This window comes from Electrophorus electricus, chromosome 7 (assembly GCF_041902795.1).
Source record: "Electrophorus electricus isolate QZ-2024a chromosome 7, ASM4190279v1, whole genome shotgun sequence".
NCBI classification, from domain to species: domain Eukaryota; kingdom Metazoa; phylum Chordata; class Actinopteri; order Gymnotiformes; family Gymnotidae; genus Electrophorus; species Electrophorus electricus.
In genome coordinates this window covers 160,688-177,618 of record NC_137503.1, presented here as the reverse complement: position 1 = coordinate 177,618, position 16,931 = coordinate 160,688, and the positions used below count along the sequence as shown (strand labels likewise).

At 41.0% G+C, this 16,931-nt stretch overlaps 1 protein-coding gene and 1 pseudogene across 3 annotated transcripts; both read right to left on the bottom strand.

Moving 5' to 3' along the window:
* Nucleotides 1-548: 548 nt before the first annotated feature.
* On the bottom strand, nt 549-7,865 carry erich2 (glutamate-rich 2). Of its 3 annotated transcripts, none has more exons than XM_035523976.2 (11): nt 7,674-7,865; nt 7,374-7,413; nt 6,965-7,039; nt 6,468-6,507; nt 6,216-6,267; nt 4,317-4,394; nt 3,980-4,056; nt 2,380-2,582; nt 2,205-2,262; nt 1,987-2,058; nt 549-1,206 (listed from the first exon to the last, which is right to left on the bottom strand). In XM_035523976.2, exons 4-11 carry the CDS (start codon nt 6,493-6,495, stop codon nt 983-985), a joined length of 792 nt encoding a protein of 263 aa, XP_035379869.2. In that variant the 5' UTR covers nt 6,496-6,507; nt 6,965-7,039; nt 7,374-7,413; nt 7,674-7,865; the 3' UTR covers nt 549-982. The 3 variants fall into 3 exon arrangements, with proteins under 3 accessions (XP_035379869.2, XP_035379870.2, XP_035379868.2); XM_035523977.2 differs by having other exon boundaries at nt 6,965-7,020; XM_035523975.2 differs by lacking the exon at nt 6,965-7,039 and having other exon boundaries at nt 550-1,206.
* A 751-nt stretch (nt 7,866-8,616) lies between these two features.
* LOC113570390 (uncharacterized) lies at nt 8,617-11,089 on the bottom strand (annotated as a pseudogene).
* Nucleotides 11,090-16,931: the final 5,842 nt, after the last annotated feature.

The window sequence follows — 16,931 nt, the reverse complement described above, 5'->3', positions numbered from 1 at the left end:
CACCACTGTTTTTAGAATTTGGACATCTCTCTTAATCAGGTATCTTTGCCAAACCACACAACCCAGCACAGAACATTCATCCTCGAATGTTTCCTAATGTTGGGATATTAGTGCATTATCCAACATGTCCTGTTTCTGAAAAATCCAGATTGATAGCTCTGCAAACTTAAGAAATTGGAAGAAATAATGCACTTCACCACTGTTTGTAGAGGCTTAAATATATATGATAGGTAGATAAACACTTGTGACATCCTCCACCTGGCCTGGGTGGTTTTCAGAGCTGTAATCTGTTTTCTGGCCTCCTCTACACTATTGTTTCTCTTTACACGCTGTTGTATTTATTACGCTGGTCAACTGGTCTCTAGCCTAAAGTGACTTGCATAGTTTAAGCCAAAGCAACAGATGTGCAGCACTGTGGCCTGGTGGTACTAGCATAGGGTATGTGACAGTAACACATCACTAAGGCCCTCTGGACAACAGACATATATATATATATATATATATATATATATATAGTTTAATTAAGTTTCCATAATGGTCTGGATGGGGGAACCTGTGGTTTTGTTACTCACTGTGGGTAAGAAACACTACATTTCTCTCCATCATTCTGACTAAGAAACTGGTTCAGTGTCTCCATGCAGTAGATGATGCAAAGGTCTTTATAAGTAAATCCAATGTTTCAGTCAGGACTGTATCAGAACCTTTTTTATCATTAGTCATAATCTAAACCAGCAGAGAAGACAGCACTCCAACACAGTCTAAACCAGCAGAGAAGACAGCACTCCAACACAGTCTAAACCAGCAGAGAAGACAGCACTCCAACACAGTCTAAACCAGCATAGCTGTGATTTCAAAGTCACTTCAGTAGTGATATATATGCATTAATATACCATGTTTAAAACTTATTCATACAGCAGCTTTAAGTCCCTGGACTCATAGTCAAAAAAAAAAGAAGCAGTCTCTACTACATCTACTTCATCTTCTACTGTTTGACACTGAAGTCTTCCTCCTTTCCATCAGATAATGAGCTGCTGTCAGGAAATTCTTCATCAGAATGACTGCCATCTGAGTCTTCTTCATCATCATCATCATCATCATCATCATCATCGTCATCATCATCATCGTCATCAACACTGTCACTCTCAGTCTCTTCCACGCTATCATCATCATCGTTGTCCTCATTGCTTGAATCTTCCTGTGTTTCTTCTGGAAACACATACAAACACAAGCACAAACACAAAAGATCATATATATCTTCACATCCCAAGGCCTGTAAAAACTTCATCGGTTCCTCATAGCTACTGAGATTTAAACACATTTGTAGTGAGAATGAAGACGTCCTCCAGAAAAGCCTGGAGATGTGTGAATATCTTCAACACTGAGTTTCCTGAAGGAATCGTTTATGATGCTTTTGTTCGTCTTTTACCTGTTCAGACAGTAGATGCACTGATTTATAAACAGTCTGCTGTTAAGACTAAAGAATCCCCTTGGAAAAAAAACTGATCTACACTCTTGGAACTTTAGAACCCCATAGAATGAATGTTATGAGTTAAACATCTACTGTTTCATATAACTGGCTCCTCCTACTACTAATTCAGAAGCACTTTGCTTGTACAGCTGATGAAGGACCTCTGTCCCAAATGTCCTGTTTCTCTGGAAACTCTGTGGACTTCACCACAATGTTGAATATCTCTACATCTCTTACTACAGAGTAAGAGTTAGTCACCTAGAATCTTCTTCGAATTTCTAATTTCAAATTTTTATATATGTATATTTATATATTCCTGCACAATAAAAAAAGGATGCATGCTGTAAATGTGAAACAGAGAGACAATGTGAAAGTGTGTGAGAGAGAGAGGGTGAGAGAGAGAAAGAGACAAAATGAGACAGAGAGAAAGAAAATGAGACATAGAAAGGGAGTGATGTGGAGCAAGAGAGAAAAAGAGAGAGAGACAGAGAGAGAACCAGAGAGCATTGTCTCATTACCTGTCAGTAGCTTTTCTTCAATAAGAGGGAGGAAGTGCTTGGGCTCTGTCTTCTCTGGTTCATACACAAGAACTGAATTAAAATAAAATAATAAAAAAAAGAATAAAGAATGAGACAAGTGTGTGTTGGTACTGTGGTCCTCAGAGGCAGCCAATGTTAATGAAACGGTGCCATTCACAAGCTCCTCACACATATACAAGAATCTGTAAAGTACTCACTCATTTGACAGAGTTTCTTGGCTAGTAGGTAATTCCTTTCCATCACAGCATTTAGGAACTATTGCCAGAAGTGCAGACAACACAGTATAACATTGATAGTGTAGACAACATTACAAGGTAACTTAAAATAAACAGCTGTTTATCTTTATAGTGGTGGGATTAGTGGCTTCCTCACCTCTGCCAGCAACTCGATGGGAGCCCGAAGCTCATGCTCCCCACACTCTTCATCTCCGCTCTCTGTCTCCTCATCCTCATCTTTGCTGTCTGCATCATTAGTGCCTTCCTCAGGTGAACACTTTGGCAATCCCTGGTACTGCGGAAGCTGGTGTGCAGGTTCACACACTCTCCCCACATGACCTGCAGCTGCAGCCTTCTCTTCTGCAACAGCAGAAACATGAATGTGGTCATCACTCCACTGATGCCTAACCCTAACCCTAACCTTAAAACTAACCCTAAAACTAACCTTAACCCTAAAACTAACCCTAAACCTAAAACTAACTCTAAAAGTAACCTTAACCCTAAAACTAACCCTAACCCTAACCTTGTGGTCATCTCTCCACTGATGCCTAACCCTAACCCTAACCTTAAAACTAACCCTAAAACTAACCTTAACCCTAAAACTAACCTTAACCCTAAAACTAACTCTAAAAGTAACCTTAACCCTAAAACTAACCCTAACCCTAACCCTGTGGTCATCTCTCCACTGATGCCTAACCCTAACCCTAACGCTAAAACTAACCCTAAAACTAACCTTAACCCTAAAACTAACCCTAACCCTGTGGTTATCTCTCCACTGATGCCTAACCCTAACCTTAAAACTAACCCTAAAACTAACCTTAACCCTAAAACTAACCCTAAAAGTAACCTTAACCCTAAAACTAACCCTAATCCTAACCCTGTGGTCATCTCTCCACTGATGCCTTGTAACCAATCATCAGGACACAGGTAAGTGTGGATCCAAATGCAAGAGTTTATTTTGACAACAGGTAAGAAGGAAGTGGATAGGTAAATTGGAAAGATAGTCATCAGTGGGAGGGATCTGGTGAAGAGGAGGATCAAGGTCACAGTCCACGGAAAAAACAAGTAGGCAGAATCCAAGGTCATTCAAAGGATTAAGAAGAAGGCGAAGTCTAGGGAAAAAACAAAGGTGGATACCCGGGAGAGACAACAGAAACAAGGTATGCTTGGTATGCATGGGAATACAATACTTCGCAAGTATTCTATGGGGAGGCTATGAAAGAAACTGAAATGAAAGACAGGTGAAATCAATTAGTATTCAGGTGAAGCTGATTTGTGTCTGGGCAAGGAAAGGCTAGTGGGCAGGACTGATGCTGTTACATGCCTAACCTTAACTCTAACCCTAACCTTAACCCTACCCTTAACCCTAACCCTAATCCTAAAACTAACACTAACCCTAAAACTCACCCAAAAACTAACCCTAACCTTAACCGTAACCCTAACTCTAACCTTAACCATAATCCTAAAACTAACCCCTAAAATTAGCCCTAACCCTAAACCCTAACCCTAATCCTATCCCTAACTCTAAAACTAAACCTAACCCTAACCGCAAATATAACTCTAACCCTAAAATAACCCTAACCCTTGCATTTTTGGCAGTTTGGAAAGTCTGAAGCCTGCATGTATTATAACCAACACTAGAGTATGTTTGCAAATGCTAGAATACTGTCTACCTCCTGTGTAGGAGAATTAATGCTATTTCCTGAATTTAGCATCATTGAGGGAGTGACTTTATTGACAGGGAACAGCTTCTGTACTTGCTGGAACAGGCAGTGTTCCAAGAGTAGCTCCGCTCCCTAGAGATGTGGCCTGTAACATCGCGTGGACGTCACTCCTGGAATCAGGGATTATAAAGGTGGAAAAGATCAGAGCCAAGGAGCTCAAATGTCATCCACAGCCAACACATGACATCACACAGGAAACACCAAGCTGTTACCCACAGGAAACTGCCCGGCAGTGAGCACCATATGTGTGGTAAATGTGTGCTATATAGTATATATTTATTTACATCATGCTAAGTAGTCTAGAATGAGAAGTTATTCTCTAAACTTGCTTAAATAAGTGGCTGAATCACTGAACTAAATCTGTGTTTACCTGTAGAAGGTCCCCTTGGTCAGCCCTACTGAAGGTCCCTTCCCCTCAGACAGAGTTTTGCGCTGGGGTTTAGGTAACCTAAACAGCATTAAAGATTCAGAAACAACTACTAACTATGCACAAACATAACACATGAAACAGCTACAGTTGTGTGAAAAAGTGTTTGATATCTTATTTTTTTGCACGTTTGTCACACTTAAATGTTTCAGATCATCAAACAAATTTAAATATTAGACAAAGATAACACAAGTAAACACAAAATGCAGTTTTTAAATGAAGGTTTTTATTATTAAGGGGAAAAAATCCAAACCTACATGGCCCTGTGTGAAAAAGTGATAGCCTCCCCCCTGTTAAAACATAAATTAACTGTGGTTTATCACATCTTTGGAAAGCTGAGTTCAATGTCTCTAGCCACACCCAGGCCTGATTACTGCCACACCTGTTCTCAATCAAGATGTCACTTAAATAGGACCTGCCTGACAAAGTGAAGTGGACCAAGAGATCCTCAAAAGCTAGATAGCATGCTACCAGTCAAAGAAATTCAGGAACAAATGAGATACAAAGTAACAGATCTATCAGTCTGGTTATAAAAGGCTATAAAGCCATTTCTAAAGCTTTGGGATCCCAGTGAACTACAGTGAGAGCCATTATCCACAAATGGCGAAAACATTGAACAGTGGTGAACCTTCCAAGGAGTGGCCGGCCGACCAAAATTACTCCAAGAGCGCAGTGATGATTCATCCAAGAGGTCACAAAAGACCCCACAACAACATCCAAAGAACTGCAGGCCTCACTTGCCTCAATTAAGGTCAGTGTTCATGACTGCCATGCAGGCCATTTTTGCCCAGAGTTCCATAACGAAAACCACTGCTGAGCAAAAAGAACATAAAGGCTCGTCTCAGTTTTGCCAGAAAACATCTTGATGATCCCCAAGACTTTTGGAAAAATACTCTGTGGACCGATGAGACAAAAGTTGAACTTTTTGGAAGGTGTATCTCCCATTACATTTCACGTAAAAGTAACAGAGCAGTTCAGAAAAGGAACATCATACTAACAGTGAAATATGGTGGTGGTAGTGTGATGGTCTGGGGCTGTTTTGTTGCTTCGGGACGTGGAAGACTTGCTGTGGTAAATAGAACTATGAATTCTGCTGTCTACCAAAAAAAAATGAAGGAGAATGTCCAGCCATCTGTTCGTGACCTCAAGCTGAAGCGCAGTTGGGTTCTGCAGCAGGACAATGATCCAAAACACACCAGCAAGTCCACCTCTGAATGGCTTAAGAAAAACAAAATGAAGACTTTGGAGTGGCCTAGTCAGTCCTGACCTGAATCCGACTGAGATGCTGTGGCATGACCTTTTAAAAAGGCGGTTCATGCTCGAAAACCCTCCAATGTGGCTGAATTACAACAATGAGTGGGCAAAAATTCCTCCACAGTGCTGTAAAAGACTCATTGCCAGTTATCGCAAATGCTTGACTGCAGTTGTTGCTGCTAAGGGTGGCTCAACCAGTTATTAGGTTTAGGGGGCAATCACTTTTTCACACAGGGCCATGTAGGTTTGGATTTTTTTTTTTCCTTAATAAAAACCTTCATTTAAAAACTGCATTTTGTTTACTTGTGTTATCGTTGTCTAATATATAAATTTGTTTGATAATCTGAAACATTTAAGTGTGACAAACATGCAAAAAAAAATTAAAAAAAAAAATAATAATAAAAAATCAGGAATGGGCAAACACTTTCTCACACCACTGTATACATAGAAGTTCTTAGTAAACAGAAAATATTTGTGCATTAGTTGAATATGAAGTGTTATGCATAAATGTAGATCTGATTAAATATAGCTGAAACAGCTTGAGATGAAAAATGGCTGCAGAAATCTCTGTCAAAGGGTTATAGTTACACTGGTCTTGAGTGGATTTGTAGGCTTTGGGCTGATTTGTTTACTACACAATCTGCAAAGAAAATACAAACAAAGCCAAAAATGATTACGTACATGCTGGTTAATTAATTACTAACCCTAGTTAATTGATCAATAAATATCAATCCTGGTTTGTCGCACTCATTCTACTGCAATGATTAAAGTTCTCCACTACATTAACCCATCCAGTCTCAGCGGCAGATGTCCTGAGGGGTTATGTGTTTAAACAGTTACCTTCTGATCCCCACAGTCCAGCCTGCATGGCCACTGCATCCTGTAATAAGGCACAGGTGTTTATTGGTACAAAGAACACTGGCATTAAAACACAAAGAACATCAAAAGACAAATAAAAATATATAAATATATAACAAAAAAATAAAGGAAAAAAATACCAAAAATAAATTTAAGAGAAACAAGAAGGAGTTCAGTGCATTAAGAAGGATTTTATACACTGTAGGTGACAGAAATTTATTAACACACGTGAAAGACAACAGCACTCACATAAACTGTGAATATGAATAACATGGGTCGTTGTGAACATAGGCAATGACAAATGGAATGACTGACAAAGATACACATGCCAACAGTGGTTTAAATACACACAGCCATCACAACACTAAACCATGTTCAGGTGTGTGCTGACAATGGGCATGGTTACAAACAAGACTAACAATAAACTCCCATTGCATGTGGTGGGCTGAACCATGTGACCAGTGGGAAGGTGAGCATACCGTGGCAGTAGCACAGCAAGATTTGCCTTATGGCCAGTAAGAGGATCCATCTAAAACTGAAAACCAACTCACAGGCTACACGTAAGTTACACACAGTCTACACATAGGCTACATGCAAGTTACATACAGTCTACATGCAGTCTACATGTAAGTTACATGAAAGCTGTACGTAAGTGGGCAGTGGTAGCTTAGTGGTTAAGGTACTTGACTAGTAATTAGAAGGTTGCTGCTTCAAGCTCCACCACTGCCAAGTTTCCACTGCTGGACCCCTGAGCAAAATCCTTAACCCAGAAGTTGTACTCAGTCATAATTGTAAGTCGCTTTGGATAAACGCGTCTGCTGAATGCTGTAAGCTATACCGTAGGTTACACAGCCCTAAACCTGGATATTTACTAGGTATTTTTCTTACCTTTGATGGGAGTTTTGAGGACTTCCCGACACATTCTAACCTACAAATACGTAGAGATGGATACTAAAGTGTGCATCTTCATGAACATGGTCAAGTTACATAGCATGTTGTGGTAATAAGTAGGCAGGTGGCTAACCCTTGATAGCTATTAGAATGATATCGATTACAGTTTTGGAACTCAGACTTAACACAGCTGCGACATTGTTTTACGGTGACAACAAGGTGCAAGCTCATCTAGCTAGCAAGGTAGTTAGGACTTTCAAACATTTGGCTAGTTAGCGTTAGCTAACCTTAGCTTACCTTCTCATTATGTATAAAGGTAGTGTCAAAACTAAAATAAAAATATAACCAATAGGACAAATACACCTAGTTGAAACTGATTTGTGTATATATACACACAATATATAAACCCTAAACGCCTCGCAGGAATATGGCTACGTCTGTTCGATTGAGACAAACAAGCTTCTCGTTTCCTAGGCAACAGTTTGCTCTCCCAAAAATATTCCGGGGGAAACAAGCACCCTCTTGGAACCTTACACGCATGAGTTTACATTGCCTGGTGAGTACCTCCGTAACAAGCATGACCCAGTAGACGTGTACTTAACCGACCTGACAGTAAACTACGGAGCCCTCGAGAAGCCATAGTACAAATCTATTACTTCGTGTGCAGGATATACTAATAATAACTGAATTATCTCATAGTGGCAGTTGACAGCTGGAAAAAGTAAACAAAGTGGGTGTGAGGCTGGACGGGTGGGAACAGTGTAAATGTTCTGATTTAAGTTATTTTCCACCGAGACACAACACAAAGCAATAGGCAATGGTGTTTCATTTATTAAATTAATTGTAATAAATAGCTATATATTTTAGGTTTCTGAAAGCCAGTACACAAAACAAGCACAGGTGCAGAATTAGCACACATAAGTAAATTCCCTCCTAATCTATCAGCATGTTTTGAGGTCCATCAAGTAACCAACACTTTTGCCAAATATTGCAGTCATAGATCAACATCAAGGTCACAAATTTATTTTAAATGTTTATAAATAGTTTATCTGAAATATGTTAAAATATTATATTATTTTAAAATATAATATATTATATTCTAATATATTAGGATTACCATAATTACCATAATACTAATATAATAGGATTACCATTAGGATTACCATAATTATAACGTTGAATCTGCTAACAAGCCTGTTTGGTGAGTGTAAAAGTCACATGTTTTACTATTTAGAGGAAATCAAAGGTTAGGCTCCAACATCTCTGGATTGACAATCTATATAGAAATATAGAACAGAGCAAAGTGAGATTATATTTCACATGCAGTATGTTTCTCTCTCAGCACTAGGGACCTGGGTTCAGGAGTCCATGTTCTGCCTGTGTCTGTGTAGGTTTCCTCTGGGGTCTTCAGTTTCATCCCACACTCCAAAACATGGCATTTAGGTCAACTAGTTACTCTAAATTGTCCTGGTGTGAGCGTGTGAGTGAATGACTGTGTGTCTCCGTAGCTAATGATGAATTGGGCTCTGTCCTGAGTGTGAGTGTGTGTGATGGATGCTGCTCTGTCCTGAGTGTGAGTGTGTGTGATGGGTGGTGCTCTGTCCTGAGTGTGAGTGTGTGTGATGGATGCTGCTCTGTCCTGAGTGTGAGTGTGTGTGATGGGTGGTGCTCTGTCCTGAGTGTGAGTGTGTGTGATGGATGCTGCTCTGTCCTGAGTGTGAGTGTGTGTGATGGGTGGTGCTCTGTCCTGAGTGTGAGTGTGTGTGATGGATGCTGCTCTGTCCTGAGTGTGAGTGTGTGTGATGGGTGGTGCTCTGTCCTGAGTGTGAGTGTGTGTGATGGATGCTGCTCTGTCCTGAGTGTGAGTGTGTGTGATGGGTGGTGCTCTGTCCTGAGTGTGAGTGTGTGTGATGGATGCTGCTCTGTCCTGAGTGTGAGTGTGTGTGATGGGTGGTGCTCTGTCCTGAGTGTGAGTGTGTGTGATGGATGCTGCTCTGTCCTGAGTGTGAGTGTGTGTGATGGGTGGCGCTCTGTCCTGAGTGTGAGTGTGTGTGATGGGTGGAGCTCTGTCCTGAGGGTGAGTGTGTGTGATGGGTGGAGCTCTGTCCTAGTGTTGTCATCCCTCCCGTTCCCTGTGTCCAGTCCCCCAGGGGGCTCTGATCTCCGGTTTAAAGATCACTGTGCAATTGGTTGCTGCTTATTTCTAGTGTGTGTTGGATTTAAAAGCAGAGTATTGATTATGAAGTGTCCTTGGGTATTAAAAAGGTGATTTAGGACTTGTGTAATGTGCCATAAAGGGCCCTGATTCCTTCCTTACAGAATGAGTGGATAACATCCCCTCCCAGAGCCCAGATTCACCTACCAGACTCCAGTGAATCTTTGAATCCTAAAAGTGTAGAACAGATCATGTTTACAGCTCTGGACTCTGGGCAGTGGGGCTCTGGGCAGTAATGACTCTTGTTCAACCTGTAAGTGACATGACGCGTAGCAGGTTGCATGCTGTTAAGTACACAGTGAATGCTGTTATGTGATATACTGGATGCAGGATGTGAATAAAATGTTCCATCACATATTGGCGAACACAGAAGTGGTTCCATTACAAAATTTCATATTCCAAGATATTGCACACTGAACACAGCAAATTAATATGTAAAACATAAATTCAGTTTCAAACACTGCAATTTTATTGCAATTTCTGAAAATTTAATGAAAGATCTAAACTCACTTTATGATTTCTGCCATACTATAAAAGACAAGAGATGGTGTGATTTGACATCTTTTCTGTGTATTATAGCATAACTTTTTCATGGGCATCAAAATGTAGTTACACACTTTATGTAAACAAGATTATTAAATCATATTTACAAAAATACCAGCTCAGCTCCTCCACTTCTGACTGCTGTCATTACATATACATGCCATTTATAGGGAATATGAGCAGGGACACTATAAACCTTTTTCATTAAGTAGTCTGTGCCAAGATGTACCCAGTGGAATAATTGCGTGTTAAACGATAATATTTATAACATACTCTTTAATTTATAATGAATGAATATCTATATATTGTTGCATTAAATAATGCCTTATCATATTGCCCAATTTAAAGAGGCTTGCCTTTTGGCACACGGTGGGATGTGAGCTTTCCTCTTTATCCTCGTGTGTTTTCATATGTTTTGCCAAATGGTCACTGCACATGAACCTCTTGCAGCAGTCTGGGCACGCGAAATGCTTTTCACCTGTGTGAGTGCGCATGTGCACATGAAGTTCACTCAAACGTGTAAAGCTTTTAGCATGGAACAATCAGTAACATACAAATGGACGCTCGCCTGAGTCCCACCGCAGATGCACTTTGAGATGACGGTTTTCCGTAGTCCTCGATGCAACACACGTGCTGCTTTGTCTTGCTTGGTTCATCCCCAGACCTTGAATTTTGACAGTTGGGACATCCGCATTTGCAGCACCTCTGGGATCCACCGAGGGGATATTTAAAATGCAAGATTGTGGTGATTTGAGTCTGGTACTGCGCAAACTCCATATGAACCGAGACTAAGCTCCCCTGGCCGTTAGCCTCATTCTGATGGAGGCTTCACCACAGGGTGTCCTCACACAAGTCCGCACACAAGTCTTGTGTGTGATTGCATGAGCGCTGGCAAGGAAGCGTCTCAAGGTGCATGAGCTGTGAATGGAACTGCTGGTATGTAACTCGAGAGCATGTGGACTGGAGAGGCCGCACTGAACTGGGAGCATCTTTACTGGGAGCATCTTTACTGGGGCGTTGTCGTAAGAATAGCCAGGGTCCGAGGTGTCAGAGACAGCTCGGAGTGTGGATTTAAGCAAGGGTGGAACTGTGTGGTAAACTGTGATTTCAGCGATTACAGGTATAATTTCTGTGTGATGGCTGTGGTTATTCAGGGATTAAAAAGTGAATAGGGGGACTGAGGGTCGTGCTAACGGAGAAACAACGAGCCGCTGTTTGACTCAGGCGTCAGGTGTGAGGTGTCTGTGAAATAGAGTCTGCCCAGGCTCACAATACTTGAAAGTGTGACCAATAGTGATAACTAAAAAAAGAGAATATATTTTAAGTCACAAGACTAGGACTTCTACAATTTCATTATGTACTATTTTAATTAGGCCATTTCTAGATAAAGATAATAGCCTGATATTTCAAATACAAGCCATTAACCGCATGCAAATATCGATAAAATCAATCAAAGCTTTTAATACCTTAATTATAAAAAACATCAAAATCGTCGGCTAAACGGAACGCTTCTGTGCTCCTATATAATATCTCTCGAGATGGCTTTAAAGCAGTGACAAGAGCTGAATCAGTTCTTGATAAGGACTTTGATAAAACATGAGCTAGTCAGAATGAAGCGTTATGGCTTTGAAGGTTACTGCTTTCCAATTATCAAAGAGCAGCGACTTTGTAAACTGCGGATCAAATCTTTGAATCCAAAAGCTCATACGAGATGGTGTTTGTAGCTCTAGGTAAAAGAGCTTACTAGTGGGGTGAAGTTGGTGGGGTCAACAGCAATAAAGAGTGAATTATTACCTAGGGGAAAGTGAATTTATACAACATTTCATATGGCTGATCAAAGACCTGAAGGACAACTAGTGAATGTAACCCTCTATAACAAGATTTCTAGGTATTTGGTAACACTTAAAAACAATAGAAAAGAATGAGCACATTATAAGCTCATATTTGTAAAAAGTTCTATTATTCATTTTAGAATAAAGTGTTGGAAGATTACTGAATAAACTTCACATACTGTTTTCAGCTCCAGAACACAACAACATATAACCTCAATAACAGTCTCATCTTCACATACAGATTTGTTAACACTTTAACAGTATTATTAATTCATTAACTGCTGTAACAGCAGTTTTAGTCCAGTGACTCACTAATAGACCATTATACTCAAACTGCAGTAGCATAGCTAACCCTTAACTAACCCCAGCTCTCCTTAACTAACCCCAGCTAAACTTAATTAACCTCTGCTAACACCAGCTGTCTTAAAGGGGCAATATTAATTACACAGTAGAACAGAAAATAAATAATATTTGCTCTTTATTCACTTTTTGGTCAGTAAAAATGCATCAGGGTGGGCTGTGTGTGTGTGTGTGTGTGGGGGGGGTAATGCATCAGGGTTGGCTGTGTGTGTGTGTGTGTGGGGGGGTAATGCATCAGGGTGGGCTGTGTGTGTGGGGGGGTAATGCATCAGGGTGGGCTGTGTGTGTGTGGGGGGGGTAATGCATCAGGGTGGGGTCTCTGTGGGAAAGATTAATGCATCAGGGTGGGGTGTGTCTGTGTGTGGGGTGGGATTAATGCATCAGTGTGGTGTGTGTGTGTGAGGGGGGTTAATGCATCAGTGTGGGGTGTATGTGTGTGTGTTGGGGGGGGGGGTATTCCCTATAAGCTGTCCAACAAACAACATCAATTCAGCTGTCCAACAAAGCCCAACTCTGTCCTTTGCACTAAGCTTTGAAGTCCCACATGGACAGAAAGCTGTTATTGTTCTCTGGGCCCTACATGGAGGCCCTTTGCCATCAGTATTTTTTCATTTGCAGGGTTTCCTTTGTAATGCGACACACCTCCCCTCTCTCACCCAGCTTTAAGCTGGAGGACTGTTTCCTCTTTAAAAGCCAAAGTGTCTCATAGACCTTTAGCTCTGGGTCACCAAACCAAACATGATTTAGATATGGCATTGCAAGCTGCAGGCTAAGGTGTGTGTTTGTGTGTTTGTGTGTGTGTGTGTGTGTGTGTGTGTGTGAGAAAGAGAGAGAGAGAGAGCTGATACTGGCAGTTGTGTAACAGAGCACAGAGACAAATTGCAGTTACAAATTGATGCTTATCTTGTGACCTCTGACTCTGGGCAAACAAGAGGGTAAAGGTTTTCACTGCATTCTTCACCATGTGGTTTAACCACAAAAAGCCTTCTACCCACATCAGAAACCCATCAACTGTATTTTTGAGAGTAAATCTCCTCTGACAGTTATCTTTGGTAATAAATGATGTCCTCATGGTTGACCCTGGATTCCTGTCATGTGAAACAGTCATTTGGTTTGTATAGAAAAACACATTTCCATCAGTAATAAATTTATCTGATAATGACATTCACCAGCCATATGTGAGTAGTAGGCCCTGGCCTTTACCTGACACCTGAGTGACCGTACCAAGTCTGTACCGAGCTGGATGAGGTCGTAAATGGAATAACGATCTTGTCCTGTTTATGTAACAGTATGTCATTGTGTGTGTGTGTGTGTGTGTGTGTGTGTGTGTGTGTGTGTGTGTGTGTGTTTTGTCAGCCGGACAAAGAGGTCAATTTGTCCTTCTTTAGAGTGTTATTGCAATAACGATATAGTCACAACAGTGACTATAGAGAAAGAAAGAGAGGGAAGAAGAGAGAGAGAGGGAAGAGAGAATTTAAAAGCGGACAATGAGTGAGGATGACCGTCGCTCCTGAGTGAGCAGCAGGAACAAAGTGCCGAGAGCTGAACAACCTCTGATGTTGTGCATGTCTTATGTCTGCTACTCATACAGCAACAATGCAGTGCTCCCACATTTTAGTGCACTGTTCAGACTCCTGCAGTTCAGACTCCTGCATGTTCGGCATGTATGATGTTGATTTAATGACTCGTACTTCAGTTCACTGATGATTTAAAGATAATTCTTGACATTCTACATGATCCTACAGGTTTAATCCCGACAAGGTTTTTCATGCCATTCTATGCTGATTATCAGCATCAGGAAAATCAAAACATTTCTCTGCATGGAAGCCATGGAGGTGCTTGTCCAGGCCTTTGTTATGTCGAGATTGCACTGCAGAAACTCATACCCCTACAAATCATCCAAAACTCAGCTGTGCTTGCTTTCACCACCCCCCCCCCCCCCCCCGACCTTGTCCCCTGCCACCCCGTTGCTGCGTTCCCTCCCCTGGCTCCCTGTAGCATCTCACATCAGGTATAAAACACTGACACTCACCTGTAAAGCCATAACTGGACCAGTCCCCACATACTTACAGGCACTAATCAGACTCTTTTCCACGCCATGCTGCCTTCGGGCTTTTAATACGGCTCAACTCAAATCACTGAGGTAATAAAAGAGTGTTAACAGGCAATATGGCCTAATATGGCATTAGACATATTAATAACATAAAACATAAAGGAGTATAGAGAGACTTTGTCCTTTTAGAATTATTTGCATATAATTATTTGCATACAGGGCAGGCTTCAGCAAAGGATCCTGGGTAGGCTTCGGTGGACCTCAGGGTAAGATATATAACCTCTCCACCAGGCTCAGAATGGTACAGATAAACAATCTTCTTCAGGGCAAGGTTAAGAGATGTCTTCTCTTGGAATGTGGTGGTAACAGGTTCCAATTGGTGTGGGTGTTGAATGTCAGTGTGCATATGTTGACTAATCTATGGTTTGGATGTAATGATGGGGAATACAAATACTAGTATGTAAAACGGTGGTGTGAATACATAATCACTTCTGACCAATGTATAAAAATGTGGGTTTTTTGTTTGATTGATCGACATTCTCCGGAGGTGCCTTAATAATGCTTGTTAACGTTAACTTGCAATAAAGGATGGGACCAGCTATTCTCTTTAGCTAATTCTGAAGTCTGTATCTTTTATATTTTATATTTGAATGTTTAACTTTACAACTATCTGACTGGGGATGTAGGAACGACATCACCATTCCTCACTTCACAAAGAAGACATGCAACAACACTCTTCTCTGTACTGGCACCCAAATGGTGGAATGAACTTCCACTGGCTGATCCACTGCCTGAGGATTTTGGCTAATGGACATTAGCATCATGATAACTTAGTAACTTTACATACAGCAGGGGGATTAAATTAGACCCTGTTATTAATTATTATATTATCATATTATTACATTAATTAGACCTGCTTAGGTCCCAGTGTTGGCAGCTTATTAATGCAACCCTGTAGAGGTCTGCCACTCAGATAGAGAGATTAGAAGAAATTAATAGAAGAGATTAGATTATTTTATTTGTGGACTTTTGGACTGACGTTTTTCCAGAAAACAGTGTCCGGAAAACTGACTCCCAGATGGGACTCATGCCAGAAAGAAGTAGTGTACCATAAACTTGCCTGAGAGTCACAGTTGAATTTACCAGCCTGGAAGTATATAGCCCTTTGTATTTAACAACATCCAATTCAGCCCTGTTAATGTCCAGGCACTTGGGAATATCAGTACATAATAGTGAAAACAGGCCAACGTGAAGGTCAACATTAGCATTGGGATTGGAGCACCTGCTAATAGAATCAGAATATTTTTAGATACAGTCCAGGGAAGGACAACCTATTTTACATGAGACTGAGAGAGAGAGAGACTTACCAAGGAACATAGAGAGACAAAGAGAGAGAGGGAGAGAGAGCTGGAGGACAGAGAGAGAGAAAGTGAGACAGAGATAGGGAGAGAGAACAATTTGTACAGTGAGTAATTTGTATTATGGAATGGGGTCAAACTGGACTAATTAGGGCTGGATGTTCACACAGTGTAGGCTGTTTATTAGTAAAACTACCTGACACCGTGTAGGGTATTAATTAGTAAAACTACCTGACACCGTGTAGGGTGTTTATTAGTAAAACTACCTGACACAGTGTAGGGTGTCCCCAAGTAACGTCCGTGATTACGTTAACGAGTTCTCTGAGCATTTACACTCCCTTTGTGATCTAGCACACAAAATCCTAAACCAGTCCCGGTGCAGTATGAAGGCTAGGTACGATTTACCAGCTGTTCAGAGATCCTTCCAGGAAGGAGACAAAGTGTTTTAAAGGCTTTATTGCCTTTGCCAGGTTCTGCACTTCACGCCAAATTCACTGGTCCATTCATGATTAAATGATACAGATTATGTGATACAGACACCGGATCATAAGAAAAAGTCACATGTCTGTCACATCAATATGCTTAAATGCTATGTAACGCGATGCTTCCACAGATGATGGTGGTAGTATTAGTGCACCTGTTCATTCCTGAGTCGTAGCCCCATACCTGCTCCTTTATCTGAGTATTCCCGTGAAGTTGATGGTTTAACTGCTTGAAAATTTTTCTGCTCACCTACCCAACTCCGAATCCCCTCTAAACTAGACCTCCCCTCTAAACTAGACCTCCCTTCTAAATTAGACCTCCCCTCTAAACTAGAACACCTTCCTGAGTCAGCCTGACTTGATGTTACACAGTTAACCCACCAATACCTGTTGTTGTTTTACTCCCAATTGCACTATGGTTCTTAAACATGATGTGGATGTCCGTGATTGTCTCCCAGTGAAACTAAATGCTTATTGTGTGAATCCAGCCAAACACACACTTATGAAAAAGGAAGTTGAATACCTCCTTAAGAATGGACTTGCTAGTCCTAGCTCTAGCCCTGTGTTCACCTTGTTTGTTGTTACCTAAACCCGAAGGCACCTTTCCCTTTTGTACCGATTATAGAAAAGTTAATTTGTTGATGAAGTCTGATTTCTTTCCCCTTCCCAAAATAGAGGACTGTGTGGATTGTGTTAGTAACGCCCAATTCGT